At 40.7% G+C, this 18,638-nt stretch overlaps 1 protein-coding gene across 7 annotated transcripts in view; it reads right to left on the minus strand.

Moving 5' to 3' along the window:
* The window catches only part of CEP120 (centrosomal protein 120), a 41,885-nt gene extending 33,541 nt beyond the window's left edge, over positions 1-8,344 (minus strand). For 2 of the 7 annotated variants that reach the window (XM_075137720.1, XM_075137725.1), the window contains exons 1-6: positions 8,065-8,344; positions 6,376-6,532; positions 5,336-5,450; positions 4,307-4,448; positions 2,000-2,148; positions 631-828 (exon numbers count right to left, since the gene is read on the minus strand). In XM_075137720.1, coding sequence (XP_074993821.1) covers positions 631-828; positions 2,000-2,148; positions 4,307-4,448; positions 5,336-5,450; positions 6,376-6,532; positions 8,065-8,116 — 813 coding nt within the window. In that variant the 5' untranslated portion in view covers positions 8,117-8,344. Of the gene's footprint in view, positions 1-630; positions 829-1,999; positions 2,149-4,306; positions 4,449-5,335; positions 5,451-6,375; positions 6,565-8,064 lie in introns of those variants that run through there. The other 5 variants (XM_075137722.1, XM_075137719.1, XM_075137723.1 and 2 more) reach the window with 4 other exon arrangements.
* Positions 8,345-18,638: the final 10,294 nt, after the last annotated feature.

The raw sequence follows: 18,638 nt of genomic DNA on the forward strand, positions 1-18,638 counted from the left end.
ATTGAGTCCAACCGTAAACCTAAAGAGCCTTCAGATCATTGAGTCCACCACTAAACCATATCCCCCATTTAATGGCATAGCTAAAGATAAGCAATATCCCTTGACAGCCCAAATATGGCTGTAGTGTATTTAAAAATAGTATTTGGCTAAGGACTGGGGAAAAAAGCCAGACCTCCCTTACTATTCACAAAGAGTGCTGAGGACAGTGATTTTAGACCTTAGGCAAGAGTGACCTGAGCAGCTGGTGTGGGTGAGATTATCACAGGCAGCACAAAGCAGGACTGTGGGTTGCAGATGGTCTGACTGCAGAGAAAGTCCCAGAGCTCAGAGCTCTTGAGAATGCCAGATTTGCTCTTTGGGAGTATCGTGTTTCAGCAGTACTTTTTATAATGACATGTAACCCTGCTTACTAGTGCGACCGTATTAAGAGACTGCACTCCATCTGAGCTGGGAAACTTGCTGCTAGGGTTTCCCTCATATCAGCAAGAGAATCAACATATATTTGAGCCAAAATACTGTAATACAATCTAGTTTTGCAAAGAGAAATGCTTTCCAATTTCAGCATGAGCCATATGTTATTTTTTATTTCCATTATTTATTTTCATTCACATTTGAGAAGAAACAGCTTACCTGCAATTTTGACTGTGCACAAAGATAAACTTGAAGGACATCAGCTGTACTACGTATTCGAACTGAAGCTCTCTCTGGCTCAAAGTTTGGATTAATTAAATCAGTGAAAGGTTCATTTGTGACATCATTTCCCAGTAATGAGTAGTAGAAAAAAAACTCAGGCTGTCGTTCAGGAAGCTTCATAGTACTAGGAACTAACTAGAAAAAGATGCAGAAAAGAAGACTGTATCTCTCATCAATGCACAGTTACAGTAATTCCTAAGCATCAGCTTGGAAACTAAAGAGCTTAAAGTGATCTCAAACTACCGAGCAGCTGACTTAAATCCTAGCTTGCACTACACACAAAATAAAAATAAAACTTTTATATTAATACTCAAACTGAATAAAAAATATCTTCCTTTACAAGCATACTAATAACTTACAAAATGACCCACTTTGAATTACCTTTAAGATTTATCAGCACCAAGGGCTGTAACTGATATCATACATTCAATAATGTCAAGCACTGCACAAATATTCAGAAATAAGTAATGCCTCCACAAAATATTTATAGTCTAAATAAACAATGCAGATTAGATACTGAGTTATATAATAACTTATGTGACTGAACAAAAGACTGGAACAGCCAAAACCAGCTACTTCATCTTGTAGCCACTGCAACTGTAAGGCACAAGCTACCCCAGAGTGATCACAGTAAATTTACTTCGCAAGGCCCTGTAATTATGACATGGAAAATTATTTTCTCTGAAAAAAGATGACAAGACACTTATAGATCGATTAAAATCACACTGGCTTGGAGTCATGACTTTCACAGTAACTTAGGTATACCTACATTTTTAAATCAGACAATGTATATCAGTGTGGTGCAGTACAGCACAAACACAGCAGCTGAGACCTAAAGCTGAAATTATCACATTAGCATGGCACTTCCTGCAAGCTTGTAAGTCCTTCCCTTAGGCAACATATAAACTCTGCTGTTTCATATATCTTGTGGATCTGAGAGGTATTTCATCATTTGAACTTCAGCACATGGGCACCCCATTGAAGACTGATATTACCCATACACATATTTTTTATACTATATTACAATACAAATGTATGAATTTAATAAAAGTGCATAATTTAAATGCAATTTTTAGTGGTCCAGAAGAATTCTGATCTTTCATCTCTAATTTGACATGTAAGCACTACATAAAGTTTTAAAATTCAAATTGATGTATATTAATTAAACATGGGACAAGGCTATTTATTTATTGCAAGAAACTTACAAGGCAATAAAAAAATTCTAACTAGAAATAAGGCATGGGAGGGCAAAAATACAAACATAGGATAGTACTTCTTAAAAACTATTCATAGCAAGGAAACAAACCTGTTCCAACTGTGTGGCAAAAGCAACGGTTACAGACAAGACAAAGTAGTCTTTGCAATACTCTGCTGGTCCAATTTGATGATAGCCCTCTTCTTCATTCAAGACTGGTACAATACTTTTAGGGTCTAGTCCAGAAAGAAGGGCAGGTGCTAAGAGAGAAGAAAAAAATTAAGTAACTTGTGACCTTATTAACTGCTGCAGGATTCACATATAGTTGTAATTTTATTTTTAATTATTGCACATGTGGAAAGAAAAATTACAAATAAAGATCTTGATGCTTCGTCCAAAGCATTTCAACACAAAAAAGTCCCTAAGAATACTTAGGTCTAGATACAAAAAATGCTGAATTTAATTTCTATTCAGTGGGCACAGATGTTAGTTTGAACACTATGCTAGACAGAAAGCTAGTGCATATTTTTATTTAATATTACAGTGAGTAATATTACAGTTACTGGCACTTTATTTCATTAAGTTACGGTCTACCACGCTGTTTCTTTATTTTAGTCATTAAAGGAAATGCAAGACAGTAACTGCATATGACAGCCTGTTGAACTGTTGAAAGAAGTATGATGTCTCATTCCACAGACCTTTGGAATGTTTCATTTGAAGATTTTTCATCCGAAAGTCTTCAGCGCATAAAACACTGTTTGTATTCTGGTTTACTGGTTTCTACTCAATAGTGCCAGTAATTCAATACATTTCAAAGCACCTCGTGTTACGCAGATAGTAATAATCACACAGCATTTTTAGTTGTGAACCAAAAGGCTCTGTTTCAAACACTGGAAACTTTAGACCACTTAGGTCAGTGAATCAAAAAAAAAAAAAGGGTATGAATCCTGAAAGGAAAACATCTCCTTAGCTATCTGACTAGACTAGAATTGGGTAGTCTAGCTTTGTCATATCCAATGCTTGGAACATTAACTTTAAACCTGTGAAAATCTACACATTTGTTTTCCTCCATTGCCTAAATATGGTATTGACTGATCTTGAGATGACAGAAGAAAGGCAAAGCTGGCAAACTTGCTTGTATCCATTATTCCACAGACAGCATGAAGTGGAAGACAGTGCTGGCTGAAGGCAAAAGTGATTTCTTGTATTTTCTGCCAGTGTCATGAGGGGTAGGAGAGCTTGCAGGCAGAAAGATCACAAGGGAAGTGCAGATTAACAAATAATTTACAGTAGTTCCTTGCCTCCTTTACAAACTTTAGAGTATGTAAATTTCCCTGTGCTTTGTTGTGAACCTGAAAGGATGGAATAAGCTAAGTGATTACATTGGAACTTCAATACTGCCTTAACCACTCTTGCAATGCAGCCAAGTCATTGAAGTCTGGGCCAGAAACCTTGTAAAACACCTACTGTCACTGACCATTTTGTTTTTACAAAACCACAGCCACAGATCATGATAAGCAGATGATGAATTGAGAATTAGAAAAAAGTTAGCCTCAGGGCAAGAACACAAAGTACTGTAAGGTAAGTAGGAAAAAATCCATTACTTGTAACAGAGGCTCAGTTTTTAGAAATGAAGTAGATAGGCTTTTGGGTGGGGGATGAGGGGGGAGGTAAATCTGATTTTGTTTGGGGGTCTTTTTTTTTTAATCGAGTTTAAGGGTTTGGTTTTGTTTTTTTAAACTATTAACTTGCATTAAAAAATCCCAGATAAAAAAATGATTGAAAAGCACAGCACATAAATAAAGACATCTACTAGTGTTAATATTTGAGTTCTAATAGATTTTTGACACATTTCATTAATTACTTTTGAGATGAATGTACAAGGGAATCCAGAATTGGTGTAAGTCCCAACAGTTAATTTAAAGTAGATGTTACTACAAAAACTTATCAATAGAACATGATTTAAGTACTGAATGATTTAGATGAAAAACCCATCAGAAAAGAGAAGCAGCCTACCCAACAAACAAAATATTGCACTACCTTATAATTCCAAGCCCAAACTACTGAAACTGCATTCTGTAAAGAAGCTCCTTTCTTATTTCTTTCATTACAGAACTTTCTAAAGCCCTGAAGAGTAAAATGTATAAAAAGGAGTAAACTATGAGTCCCTGATTCTGATTTTAAAGATCAGTTGGTTTGCAACTCTGTCCATCTTAAAGTCACACAATTACCATAGTAAAGCATCCTTGTAAAGTTATTACCTCAAGGTACATTAATCAGCTGTAAAGGATTTGCATTGGAAATGCTATGAAATTAAAATTCTCTTGAGTCTTAAAACATTTGCAAAAAGTGATATGTTCATCTGGCACAGGAACATTTTTAATTCAAACCGAGTGATATTCTTATTATGTTACTTACCCTTCCCTTCTCTAGGGGGTGCCTCCTTTGCTTTAAAACCATTGACCAGTGCTTTTGAATCAGTCTCCAATATAACACCTACTTGTATTTCAGATTTAAATTTAGTGTACTTGTTACTAAGCAGAGGATACCATTTTGGTGCCTACATAATTAAAAACAAAAATAAAACCCAAAAGCATTTAAAAAACCAGGAAAATAATATAATATTGCTACAGAAAAATTAGACTTACTTTAGCATTTCTACTTCATCATCTATAGAAATATACCTTAGTTTATTTCCAAAAATTCAGTCTATTTTGAGTACCCTATTATACTAAAAGATTCTATAGAATGATTCCTGGAAGACTAGCTGAATATGCTCTTTTCCACCAATTTGTACAGTAAGCAAGTTAGCAAGAAAAATATGCGGTAACTCTTCAATTAGAAGAGAAAATCTTCAAGTTCTCAACTGAAGGTGCACAGTAAGTTATACACAGTAAGATCACAAATCCTTAAGAAGTGAGATGTCAAAATGAGACACTAGGGTCCTATTATGACCCATATCAGAGTTCAGCACAACATAGAATTTTGATTAATTAAATTTGTATAAGCAATTATATTATGTTTACTCTATGCTGCGTTAAGGGGCAAGAACTTCTGATCCCCTAACACATCTTCCACAGAGGCCCATTAAAAAAACTTAAGACTTGATTTGATGATGGAGATTCAATTCAATTGCTCAATATCAATCGCTTTGATAAATTTTTCCAGGTGATTAAATCATGGAATTGCTTAGAAGCATTGCTTACAAGTGTTCCAATTCTCAAATTCAGAAGTGCAAGATTAGTACAGAAGTATTGTCATTTGCCCATGTTCTTATATACAGTCAAGATGTCTCTCCTCTAAAAAAAAAAAGTATGTGATCAACTAGGATTCATATTCCAAAACAAGACTCAAAAGTTATGCCTGTGCTTTAATTCAAATTCTACTATCTGTAACAGTACTGTTGTCAAAACATAAATTTTTAAAACTTCATGCCCCATACCATACCTGTTTCTTTTCCTGCGCAGCCCTTAAATCAAGTACAGTATAGCCTATATTCTCTTTAGCTGAAGATACAGGATCCAATGCAAAACACTGCAGTTTGATAGGTGTACGCTGCAGCCTGAAAGAACAACTCAGTTGAAATCCAAAATGTAAAAGTTATCTCTGCAATTAGTTCACAAGAATAATTCATAGGTTTCAAGCATACCAGTGATACAAAATTTGTTACATAACTAGTTTTAGTAGGTCAGAAACTGAGTTTATATTGAACGTCTAAAAATTCATCATTAAGTGAGAGAATGAACAAGGGGATTAATTTTGAGAGAGGAGTGTATTGGAGTCTCACAGAGCCTCAAGGGCTATTAAAAAGATGTTAATGACAAAAATTCAATCTCATCCACGTACAAGAAATAAGCACTGCACCCCACATGAAATTGGAATTTCACTTGTGAGAGTATCTCAAAAATAGGACTCATGCAAAAGATTTTTGTGCAAAGCACCTAATGAGGCATAGATAAGGTGGCTAGCATAAGGTACATTTAGGCATTTTTCTCTCGTCAAACATCAAAGATAATACGGCCTTTTTAACTTTCTTGAAAATACGGAGGTAATATTATAATCTGTCAGTCAAAACCAAATGACAGTTATGGAAACCTCATTCAATTTCTCAGCTCTTCTATTTGACATTTTCAAAAATATTTTACATAGGCTTTTCAGGCTTGAAGTTAAGTTGATTTTATGTCACAGTATGCATAAGAAAGCTTGAATCCAATGCCTGAACTATAGCATTATTAATGTGCTGTAAGCTCTTGCATTTTTTTCAGTAGTGTAAAAACATACCCTTTAGAATTGTTAAACATCACTTATCTTGCCACATACTACTTTTATTTGTTATGGCAACATCATGGTAGTTCAGTGTACAGCTAAAAGAAAATTTCTAAAAAAAAAAATTCAGATGACAGTAACACAAAAATTGTTTTTCAGTAACTGTAAAGACAAGAAAATTAAATTTTATCTCCAAAGTAGACTTAACTTTCTAATGTTACCTGTGCTGATGAAGTGCTTTCCTATCAAGTTCCCAAGCCAATTCTGTAGCAAATTCTGGCTGATCAGTATGCTCTACAGGATCAGTAGCCAACTGCTCACCATCAAACTTTGCTTCAACTATAAGCATGTGCTTGGGTCGTTTTGGAAAACAGCGCCCTGTAAAAGAGTGTAATTGCCACGCACCATCACTAAAAAAAAAATAAGTGAGAGCTCAGATTTATGCCATAAACCAATTACATAAAAATACATTTCCCGTATCTTCCCTGCGCTTACTCTAAAGCTATGTCCTTCATGTTAAAAAAAGTCTTCCCACTATGCAGAAGTGAGAAAGAACATAACACGAAACAAACTATTTGTAAAGCATCCAGAAATTGCAAGGCATTAAGTAACAAAGAACAAAGAAAGAAAGAAACTAGGCAACTAGTAAGATTTAATTTTGAGAAATCTATGATTGGAAATATATGAAGTGAACAGGTGAGAGACAGATTGAATGTTTTGCCACTACTGCAGATTTTACCACTGTCCCACATCAAAGCAGCAAACACGATCTAAGGGAAGCAGTGAAAGCTGTTTTTCCAACTACTTGTTGTTGGAAAAAAAACCCCACTACTAGGTAAGGAGAGTGCCTAAAGTTGTACAGGATTTGTCCTGGGTTCAGCATCATCCTGTACTCTGATTAATAATATAAATGACAAAATGAAGTGAACACTTAAAATTTACATGTATCACAGTGTGGGGAGGGCCTACATGCATGTCGTAGGACAGGATCTTATTTTAAAGCTACCTTGGCAAACTATGTAAATGGACAGAAAGATAATAGGATTTATTTGACAAAGAAAAAGCATTTAGCCAAAAAAATCCCAAACAACCCAAAACAGAAAAAAACACCCAAACAGACAAAAACTCCATGCTCACATACTAATTACACCTCAGTAAATATAACCTGTAGAAATACAAGATGAAGAATGATTAGCTAGGTATTCGACTCAAAACTAAAAAAAAGCTTACAGTAGATTGCTAATAGGGGATACAAACACCAGAATACTACTTTAAAAAAAAAAAAAAAAAGGAGGGGCAGACACAAGAAACGATCCTGATCGTGGCAAGACATCGCCTGCACTCCAATGTTTGATCCAAAGCGTTCCTGAAGTGTGACCCAGCTGGAAAGTCTCCAGAGCCAGTCAGCGAGAACTGACCCTCCGCAGCCCTCCAGGGCGGGCTAGCGACGCTGCTGCCTGTAGCTAGAGAAAGAGGGGACTAACACGACGCAGGACTGTCGTTGCCTACGTACAGGCTTGATTCTGCGAGAACGGTGGCAAGCGATTCTCTGCACCCACTGGGGACGGCAGCGAAACAGGGTTTAGAGGACAACGCAGGCCCGGCCAGTTTCGCAATGCAAAAAGACAGAATTTTTTTCAGGAAAGGAAGGATGCTTCCATCATTCATTTTAAACAATATTTTTGGTAAATACGTCCAAAAACAAACTGGGGGTAGTCTACCCTGTCTTTAAGACACGTACGTCCATAGCTTTAGTAACATAACCAGTTTATTAAATACAGCTTGGCTTATCCCGCTCACTCCACAGAGAAAACACATCCGCAGGCAGCGACCACCCCCCGTTTTCCGTCCAGGATGGAGACGACGACCAGCAGCCAGGAGGCCGCGACTCCTCCCGCCCCCCCGTTTACCTTCCAGGACGGAGACGACGACCAGCAGCCGATCGACGGCTCTAGAGACCATGTCCCCGCTCCGCCCGGGGCTGCCGGGCCGGGGGCCGGAAAGCACAGCCGCTCGCGAGGCGGAGCGGAGCGGAGCGGAGCGGAGCGGAGCGGAGCACGGAAGGGAAGCCGCACCGGCCCTCCCGTCCTGCCGCCACTCGCCGCCCTTTTACCGCCTCGGAGCCTTTAAACGCCAACGGCCGCCCGCCGCCGCACTTCCCCCTCGCAAGGGCGGCCCCGCCTGCCGCACAGCGCGCCACTTCCGGCGCGGGGTGCCGCGGCACGGCCCCCGCCCCGCCCCGCCGCACTGGCCCCGCCCCGCCGCACTGGCCCCGCCCCGCTGGGCGCCGGGCGCTGTCACCTGCCGCCGGTGCAGCTGGTTGAGGTGCGCGGCTGCCAGCAAGTCTGCGTCTGGCTGCATTGCGTCATCTGTCTGTTCCCTGGGTTGGAAATGGGGAGCTTCAGGAAAGGCCGGAGGTGCCGCCGAGCAGCTGCGGTGTTTGCTCTCGCTCTTCCCGTAACTCGTGCGCGGGGTCCGGTGACTTGGCATCGGCAGTGCCGTGGCACGGGCGGTGTGAAACGCGCGTTGTGCGCGGTGTCGACTCAAGGAAAAGCAGTCGAAAACCTCGTATACATAAATAAAAGTGTAAATACGGCATTGCAGTTTTCACAAGCACTTCGCATTGCCAGTTGACAAATACTCGCTACTTTGAAGCCATCCTGTCTATTAAAAGAGCGACGTTTCATTATTTTTTTCCCACTGTGATGAGTGGCAGGGCAGGACAATCGGAATCCAGCTCTAGCAGAATGCAGCTTTGTCATGCTTAGATAATTTTTTCAGATATTCTATCTTCCATATGAAGTAGTAATCAGTTAAGCAGTAACACCAGAATTAGTGTCCCCCAGCATCCCAAAATACATGTATGCCTTGACTGTGAGGCAAAAGAAACCAGTTTTACATTTACAATCTTTTGTTTATTATAGTCTAGCAAAAACTTTGTGCTGAGGTAAAAACCCTTGTGTTTCAGTAACACGCATATTCTGGAAAGATACTGAGTCGCAACTTGCAAACATCAGGAGAGGGAGAACCCCTTTCCTTTTGCACGAGTTTATTCTGGTTCTGAAACACTGTTTCACTGTGTTTCACTGCATTTTCTTATTTCTGAGTTGAATCTGCCTGAGTTCAGTTCTGGCTGGTGCTTTTTGTTGTGGCATCTTCTATCGCATAGCTCTGCATTTGGCATGACAACTCTCTACATTTACAGTTCGAGTTCTTAAATTTCTATCACTGCCAGCTTCTGCAAACCAGGTCCTAAAGTAGGTGCTTTTTAAAGAAGACCTGGAGGCAGACCTCTGAAAAGTGAGTAATTTTGGCTAGGGCGGGAACCTGATCACAGAAGATGAAAAAAATGTAAAATTTACCTGGCAGCTTTTTTTATTTGAAAATTGATTTCTCTTGGCGTGATTCCTGGAAACAATGTCTTCTTTCTTCTAAACTTCCATGAGTTTATTCCATATCAGAGTGCTGCAGTTTGTAACCAGAATAAACTACTATATCAGTAAATAAAAATTAAAAAAAAAAAAATTGTTTATTCTAGAAATTAAAGTCAGTAGTGCTTTCTGGCTGAAAAAAATAATTAAAAATTATCGCTCAGTGGGCCTCTCCTTTTCCTCGCAACAGTTAGCTATATTTCATCACTTTTTGTTCCCTTGTAATTTTGGCCTTTCTTCACTTCATATTTTCCCCTATTTTGTCTCTCTAACCTTCCTAATCCCGTGAAAGATTTTCCCACTTTCATTCTTACCTTCTCTGCAGATGAATGCCCGAGGAACCCTGGTATCTTCCTCTAGGGACAGTCTTCATAGTCAGCTTCTTTCCTTTTTAATTCCTTTTGCTTTATTATGTACTGCTTACTCGAATAAAGACTGTTGTCATTTTTCTTATCAGTCTTTTTTGGAATAAATAATCTCAAGTCCCAGAGTTCTCTCTGTTAGTCATGTTTTCTGTGATTTTATTAATTTCTGTTGCCCTTCTCTGAACTCTTAATTAACCCTCACCCTTCCTTATTGACAGCATCTGTAGGTGGATAGACTACATCAGGGAAAGCTGTATTAGGATTCTGTACACAGAATTACTGTGTGTTTTCCTGCATGTTCTCCACTTTCTTCTTGTGAACTACTGATGGAAAAACAATCGCTTCTTCTTGTAACTGTTCCTGGATTTGCTTTTTGCCCATTTAGCAAGCTGGACTGGTTCAGCACAGGGCCAGACAAATGCCAGAACAGGAGAATGGGAGCGTGTAGCTAACAATGCTGGTTTATGGATGTTTGTGTCTGCACATGGCAAAGCATGTGGGATCTCCCCTTTTGGCAATAGCAAGCCATTAAATCAGGTCACCTACCTCATGAAACTTTATCCTTAGACATTCTCTCCCTGCCCTAGCCTGACTTTTGTATTTATGTTACAGGTATTAACTGTGCCAAGAGCCTCATCACCATCAACCTTTTCCAGGAAAGACTTCAACAAAAAAAGGGCGGGGGGGGGGGGGGGGGGGGAGGGCAGGGAGAGAGAAAAAAGACTTTAAGAAGACATTAGGACCTTCTTGGTCTTCTCAGCTTCATTTGTTTTGCAGTATACCAAGTTTTTCTTTAATCTTGCTATCACCACCGAAGACTGTTTTCTTACTACACTTTCATAGTCTTGCCTAGTTGTATCTCATCTTGTGCATTTGCCTGCCCAGGTGCCAGATGCAGCTGTGCCCTCCGCTTGTGCCAGTACCGGAGGGCAACAGTGAGCACGCCTGTGGGACGTGCGCCCAGGTAGAGGAACTCCTCAGCTTAGTGACAGAGATCCGGGAGGAGGCGAGGAGGTTGAGGAATATCAGGGAGTCTATGAGAAAGATAGACCACTGGAGAGAGGTAGACTACTGGAACCGCACCCTACCTTCCCTGGGACAGCCCTGTCAGGCAGACAGGATGCATGATACGGAGGATTGCCTATCCTCTCTTCACCCAGCAGAATGTGGTACTTAAGAGATAGGGGGAAATGGCAACAAGTTCCTGCCCGGCACAGCAGATGTGTCTCCTCTATGACTACCCCACCTTCCCAGGTGCCCTTGCATAATAGGTACGAAGCCCTGCACGTGGAACTGAACAATGACAAGGACAATGTTTCATCTAGGTCGGAGGTGTCGCCGAGGTTAAGTCGGCCTACACCCTGCGTCAAAACCGCTTCCATAAAGAAAAAAAAAGATGGGTCATTGTCATAGGAGATTCTCTTCTGAGGCGAACAGAAGGTCCGATATGCAGACCGGACCCATTTCTTAAAGAAGTCTACTGGCTCCCTGGAGTCCGGGTTAAAGATGTGAAGAGAAAGCTTCCTACCCTGATGCGGCCCTTGGATTATTATCCATTATTGCTTTTTCATGTAGGCAGCGATGAAGTTGCAATAAGAAGCCCAAAGGCAATTAAAAGAGACTTCAGTGCCTTGAGATAACTGGTTAAGGGATCAGGAGCACAAGTAGTGTTCTCCTCTACCCTTCCAGTTGCAGGGAATGATGAAGGAAGAAACAGGAAAGCCCAGCAGATCAATACCTGGTTCCGAGCCTGGTGTCACTGGCAGAATTTTGGGGTTTTGGATCATGGATCAGTCTACACGACACCAGGCCTGCTGGTGACAGATGGGGTACACCTGTCTCAGAGGGGAAAAAGAATCTTCGTGCAGGAATAAGCAGGGCTCACTGAAAGAGTTTTAAATTGGATTTGAAGGGGGAAAGGGATAAAACCAGGCTCGCTAGAGATAAGCCTGGGAGTGGCACGCCAATGTTTGAGGGACAGTGTGCTAGCAAGTCCTTTGGTCTGCTCCACGATGTGCTGAGTACACTGTGGCACATCTGAAACGTCCCTGTACGAATGCGTGCAGCACCCTAGCCATCTTAGTGGAGGTAGGGGATGGAGATCCACGCAGTAGCAAAGATGCAAGCATTGTTGAAGTGTTAGAAATGCTGGAAGTGCCTGAAAACAGTCATATAGGAATTAGGGCTTCCACCCAAAAAACGTGGCAGGATCAATAGCCCAAATTAGGTGCACCTACGCCAATGCATGCAGCATGGGCAACAAACAGGAGGAGTTGGAAGCCATTGAGCAGCTGGAAAACTGTGATGTAATTGCAATAATGGAAATGTGGTGGTATGACTCACACAACTGGAATGCTGCAATGGATGGCTATAAACTCTTCAGAAGGGATAGGCAAGGAAGGAGAGGTGGTGAGGTAGCTCTGTATGTTAGGGAGTGTTTTGACTGTCTAGAGCTTGACAATGGTGATGAAAGGGTTGAGTGTTCATGGGTAAGAGTCAGGGGAAAGGCCAACAGGGCAGATACCATAGTGGGAGTCTGTTACAGACCACCCAACCAGGATGAACACGCAGATGAAATATTTTATCAGCAGCTAGAAGTCTCGTGATTGCTAGCCTTTGTTCTCATGGAGGACTTCAACTTGCCAGGTGTCTGCTGGAAATACAATACAGCGGAGAGGAAACAGTCTAGGAGGTTCCTGGAGTGTGTGGAAGATCACTTCCTGACACAGCTGGTGAGTGATCCAACTAGGGAAGGTGCCCTGCTGGACCTGCTGTTTGTGTACAGAGGAGGACTTGTGGGTGATGTGGTGGTTGGAGGCTGCGTCGGGCATAGTGATCATAAAATGATAGAGTTTTTGATTCTCGGAGAAATAAGGAGGGGGGTCAGCAGAACTGCTACCTCGGACTTCTGGAGGGCAGACTTTGGCCTGTTTAGGAGCCTGGTTGACAGAGTCCCTTGGGATGCATTCCTGAAGGGCAAAAGAGTCCAGGAAGGCTGGAGATTCTTCAGGAAGGAAATCTTAAAGGCACGGAAGCCGCACACGTCCCCCTGTGCCAAAAGATGAGCCGGTGGGGAAGAAGACCGGCCTGGCTGAACAGAGAGCTTTGGCTGGAACTCAGGAAAAAAAGGAGAGTTTATGACCTTTGGAAGAAGGGACAGGCAACTCAAGAGGAGTACAAAGGTGTTATGAGGCTATGCAAGGAGAAAAATAGAAGGTCCAAAACCCAACTAGAACTTAATCTGTGTACTGTGGTGAAAGACAATTAAAAATATTTCTATAAAAATATTAAGAACAAAAGGAGGGCTACAGAGAATCTCCGTGCTTTTTCGGATGTGATGGGAGACAGTGACAAAGGCTGAGGAAAAGGCTGAGGTACTTAATGCCTTCTTTGCCTCAGTCTTTAATAGTCAGGCCAATTGTTCTCGGGGTACCAAGCCCCCTGAACTGGAAGACAGGGTCAGGGAGCAGAATGAAGCCCACATAATCCAAGGGGAAACGGTTAGCAACCTGCTACGCCACTTAGACACACACAGGTCTATGGGGCCAGATGGGACCCACCCAAGTGTACTGAGGGAGCTGGCGGAAGTGCTCACCAAGCCACTTTCAATCATTTATCAGCAGTCCTGGCTAACCGGGGCGGTCCCAGTTGACTGGAAGTTAGCAAATGTGACTCCCATCTACAAGAAGGGCTGGAAGGAGGATCTGGGGAACTGCAGGCTTGTCAGTCTGACCTCGGTGCAGGGAAGGTTATGGAGCAGATCATCTTGAGTGCCACCACGTGGCTCGTACAGGACAACCAGGTGATCAGGCCCAGTCAGCATGGGTTTATGAAAGGCAGGTCCTGCTTGACCAACCTGATCTCTTTCCATGACAAGGTGACCCGCTTAGTGGATGAGGAAAAGGCTGTGGATGTTGTTTACCTGGACTTTAATAAAGCCTTTGACATCATTTCCCACAGCATTCTCCTAGAGAAACTGTCTGCCCATGGCTTGGACAGGCGTACTCTTCGCTGGGTAAAAAACTGGCTGGATGGCCGGGCCCAGAGAGTTGTGGTGAACGGAGTTAAATCCAGCTGGTGGCCGGTCACGAGCGGTGTTCCCCAGGGCTCAGTACTGGGGCCAGTTCTGTTCAATATCTTTATCAATGATCTGGATGAGGGGATCGAGTGCTCCCTCAGTAAGTTTGCAGACAACACCAAGCTGGGCGGGAGTGTTGATCTGCTCGAGGGTAGGAAGGCTCTGCAGAGGGACCTGGACAGGCTGGATCGATGGGCCGAGGCCAACTGTATGAGGTTCAACAAGGCCAAGTGCCGGGTCCTGCACTTGGGTCACAACAACTCCATGCAACGCTATCGAGTGGCTGGAAAGCTGCCTGGTGGAAAAGGACCTGGGGGTGCTGGTTGACAGCTGGCTCAATATGATCCGGCAGTGTGCCCAGGTGGCCAAGAAGGCCAACGGCATCCTGGCCTGTATCAGAAATAGTGTGGCCAGCAGGAGCAGGGAGGTGATCGTGCCCCTGTACTCGGCACTGGTGAGGCCGCACCTCGAATCCTGTGTTCAGTTTTGGGCCCCTGACTACAAGAAGGACATTGAGATGCTGGAGCATGTCCAGAGAAGAGCAGCGAAGCTGCTGAAGGGCTTGGAGCACAAGTCTTACAAGGACCAGCTGAGGGAACTGGGGTTGTTTAGCCTGGAGAAGAGGAGGTTGAGGGGAGACTTTATTGCTCTCTACAACTGCCTGACAGAATATTGCAGTGAGGTGGGTGTCGGTGTCTTCTCCCAAGTAACAGGCGATAGGACGAGAGGAAAAAATCTCAAGTTGCACTAGGGGAGGTTTAGACTGGATATCAGGAAAAATTTCTTCACCGAAAGGGTTGTCAAGCCCTGGAACCGGCTGCCCAGGGAAGTGGATGAGTCACCATCCCTGAAGGTATTTAAAAGACACATAGATGTGACGCTTAGGGACGTGGTTTAGTGATGGAGTTGGCAGTGTTAGGTTAACGGTTGGACTCTATGATCTTAAGGGTCTTTTCCAACATAAATGAGTCTATGATTCTATGATTCTAATACTGTCTTCTATTTTTGCCTGCTTCTCATACTCCTCCTTAGTAATTAGCCTAAATCATTGAAGAGCTAATTTAGCTAGAACTATTCTTCCCACTCCTTGCACTGGAATACTTTGCATGTACATTCTTAAAGAGTTTCTTCAAGAAGCTACGACCTTTCCTAAACCACTTTTCTAATAAACATGTTTCCCAATGAAATCTTATCCATTTATCCTTTCAGTTCAGTAAAATCTGCTTTCTTGAAATTTGTTATGCCTTTTTCTAAAGGTATCTTTTGACCCCAAACTGGGACAACCTAATGGCTTTCAGACTTCAATAAATACGTTAGAGCTGGAAGGGCATCTAAACAGAACAATATGAAGACACTGATTGTATTAATAAGATTTTAAATGTTATTGCCATGCAGCACATTCCTTTTTAATAATTTGTGAGATGGTTTTTAATCTATCTGAAAAATATACATTTTAAAAAACCAGTATATAACAGTCAAAAAATTATCACTAAGAGCAATGAAAGTGTTTTATTCATAAAACTGTGATTCAACTGCAGTCAGTTTCTATAACATTGTATGAAACATTATACGAAGTCAATGTGGTTTTCCATTTTCTGAGTTAATTGTTTAAAGCACATTAGGCAAATTAACATCATTATGCTTCTCTTTTAGCAATAGAATTAGAACTGTAGCACTTTCAAGATTCATTTGTCAATTTATAATCCAATTTCCATGAAGAAGATAGAGATTGTCCAGTATCTCGTGCTTCATTACCGTCTTCACTTATCCCACATCTCTAAGGGAACAATATAATTAAAATTATGTAAATACAAATGATAAGGTAACTCATAAAAGCAAATCAAGTAGTGAATATTAGGTACTATATTTAAGCTAGCATCGGTTACGAAATTTTCTTCATACAGCCAATGGTTGAAGTAATTATTGAATTAATAAATCGTGACTACCATTATTAAATGCTTTAGTAAAAATTAGTTGGTTTTGCCTCCTTGTGTTAGAGGCTATTAAGATATAATAGTTCTTCATAATTATTAACTAATTTTCCTTGGCACGGCTGTTTTTTTAATCCCAGCTTCTCTTCCCATTGATATCATATGTTAATTTTGCCCCCATATATTAAGTTATCCCTCACTTTACAAGGCTACTTACTCTGCCTTCTTTACTTCATTCTCTTAAACAAATATTTTAAAATTTATTTCTATTAACATAAAAAGATTTGTACTTGTTGCATTTGTGACTAAATTTACAACTAAGAAGATTGAGTTATTCCTGCTAAAATTACATCTTTGATCATTCTGTTTATCTACATGTTAGGTATCTGTTCCTACATGGCTTTCATCATTCTACTAGCCAAGCCAAATTAAGGCATTGAATATTACAACTAGTATATCTTAGACATTTGGCCCTCTCCTTAATAAGAATATATACAGACAATGTTTGCTTTGGAATTATTTTTAATAACATATGCTTATATTAAAAATGCCAGGGGGATGAGCTTTCAAATAAGGTGAGAGAGTGATGAGACTGGTAAGTATTCTACATCACTGTCAGGTTCACCCCACACTGAAGGCAATCAGTCCTCCCTCATCAATTATGTCTTTATTAGTTTGCTCAAATTGGGAACATTGTATTTCCCATTACAAATCAGATGAGCAGTCAATCAGCTGTAGTATGGCATTACCGAGGTTTCACAGCATGTTGTGATAGCTTCACAGATTCCCCCTTGCCACCTCTAACAGGCTAGAATAGCATCATCATGTGCATAGCTGAGGACAGGTCATATACAATTCAAACAGGGATGCATTGTCCTCTCCGTTCAGGCATCTTGTTTCATGGTAGCTTAGTCCTAGAAGATCCTTAGAAGATCTTTCTGCTTGGAAACTAGTATTGTTTCATTCATCATTTGTGTCGGAAGGGGTTCTATAAATACCATCCCAATTTAAAAAATGGCTGGTGAACAACTTCATGTTGTTTCCAGCGTTTTCAGCTTAAAATGCATCATATTTGTTCCTGAATTAATTAATGAATAACCTTAGGGTAGCGATTAATTGACTTAGGATCATTTATTTAGTTTTTATTTAACCTGTCTTGCATCTCTTTTAAAATTTGCAGATTGTTTGTGCACAGAGTGTGGTAAACAACTGTATCCCTTTGTAGTAGGGATTTAAATTGCACATAAGTGTAATGTGTGTTCTAAAAGGGTAACTTGAATTACTTTTCTTGTGGTCGTTTGGAATGCTTTGGAATTATTCTTAAATGTTTTGTTTGTTTTACCATAAAACAGAATTTCAGTAAGAGCATACTTTATATGGAGGCTGAATATGAGAAAAGGATATAAAATACTGTCTCTAAGGCAAAGTTTAGAATTGGAATCACTGATCCACAGTGCATGACCTGGTACGTTCAGGAAGAGCAAAAACATCATTTAAACAGAGGAAATTTAAATTTAAGAAGAGGGGCAGCTGGAGGTTCTTTTTAAAGATTGAATTAAAAGAGCAATAACCTTTATTATTTTGGAAAAGGGAGAACTGAATGGTGAAACATATTCTTCAGAATAAGTAGGAAAAGATTATTTCTTCTCCATTGACAGCTGTAGTACATGTAACCAAATGGTGTAGATGTCACTGGGAAGTTTATTGTAATGCTTAGTTCACATAAATGGTATTCGTGAATAGTGCTATCGGTGAAAACTGGAAAACCGTTAGAAAAATTGGATCTGAAAAGGAAATGGACAGTTACACATATGAGAAAATGAATGCAAAGTATCCAGTGCATATTCCCAAATTAGGCACAAAAGCAATGGCTTTGTTCCTCTCTCAAGTCTAGGACTGTCTAGAACTCTATGATAAAAAAATAGAGCATCCTGAAGAATATCAGTATATATTCCAGATCTCCCTTAGGTGCACCTGTGGTGTGACACTTCCAGGACTGTTCATGTAACTTACCAGGTTGTTCCTGTTTCTTTCCAGATCTTTTCAGTAAAAGTATCAAGTCAAATTCTGTGTGAAAATGTCTGTGATAGGAATTCCTAAGACTGAAGATGGCTAATGGCTTTCAAAATCTAAAAATGCCATCAATGGATACATTCCTGATAGTCTTCTGTCACGTGATCTCCTGTTATTTGGCTGCTCACTGCTCACCTAGTAGGTATTGCTAATACTGAAGAACCAAGAATTGCCAAACTTCCAAATTATTTGGAAGGAGGAAAACTTTCAGTCAAAGTTTAAGGGGAAATAAAAAAGAGTCAGAAAGTGAGCATATTTCATGGGCTCCATTCTTCAGTGCTCTGGTATTCTTACAGATACTTACATTTTTTCAAAGTTTTAACGTACTTGTCTAGAGGTAAGACATCTTAAACATTACACTGTGACTGAAATGTAAGCTGAAATAATTTCAGCAAATGGCATTTCCTAATAATTAATGATGAAGGCAATCTCTTACATCATCAGTTTCATCATTCCCAGGAAACTCCTTGCATCTAGAGAGCACTAATATGTTAAACTTAAACGCGAAGTTAAACTAAGGGCCTAATTCAGAATCCATGTGAGTTAGTGAGAAGGTTTCTTTGAAGGGATTTTGGATCTTGTCCTAAGTGACCACGGACATACTCC

This window comes from Calonectris borealis, chromosome Z, assembly GCF_964195595.1.
Source record: "Calonectris borealis chromosome Z, bCalBor7.hap1.2, whole genome shotgun sequence".
NCBI classification, from domain to species: domain Eukaryota; kingdom Metazoa; phylum Chordata; class Aves; order Procellariiformes; family Procellariidae; genus Calonectris; species Calonectris borealis.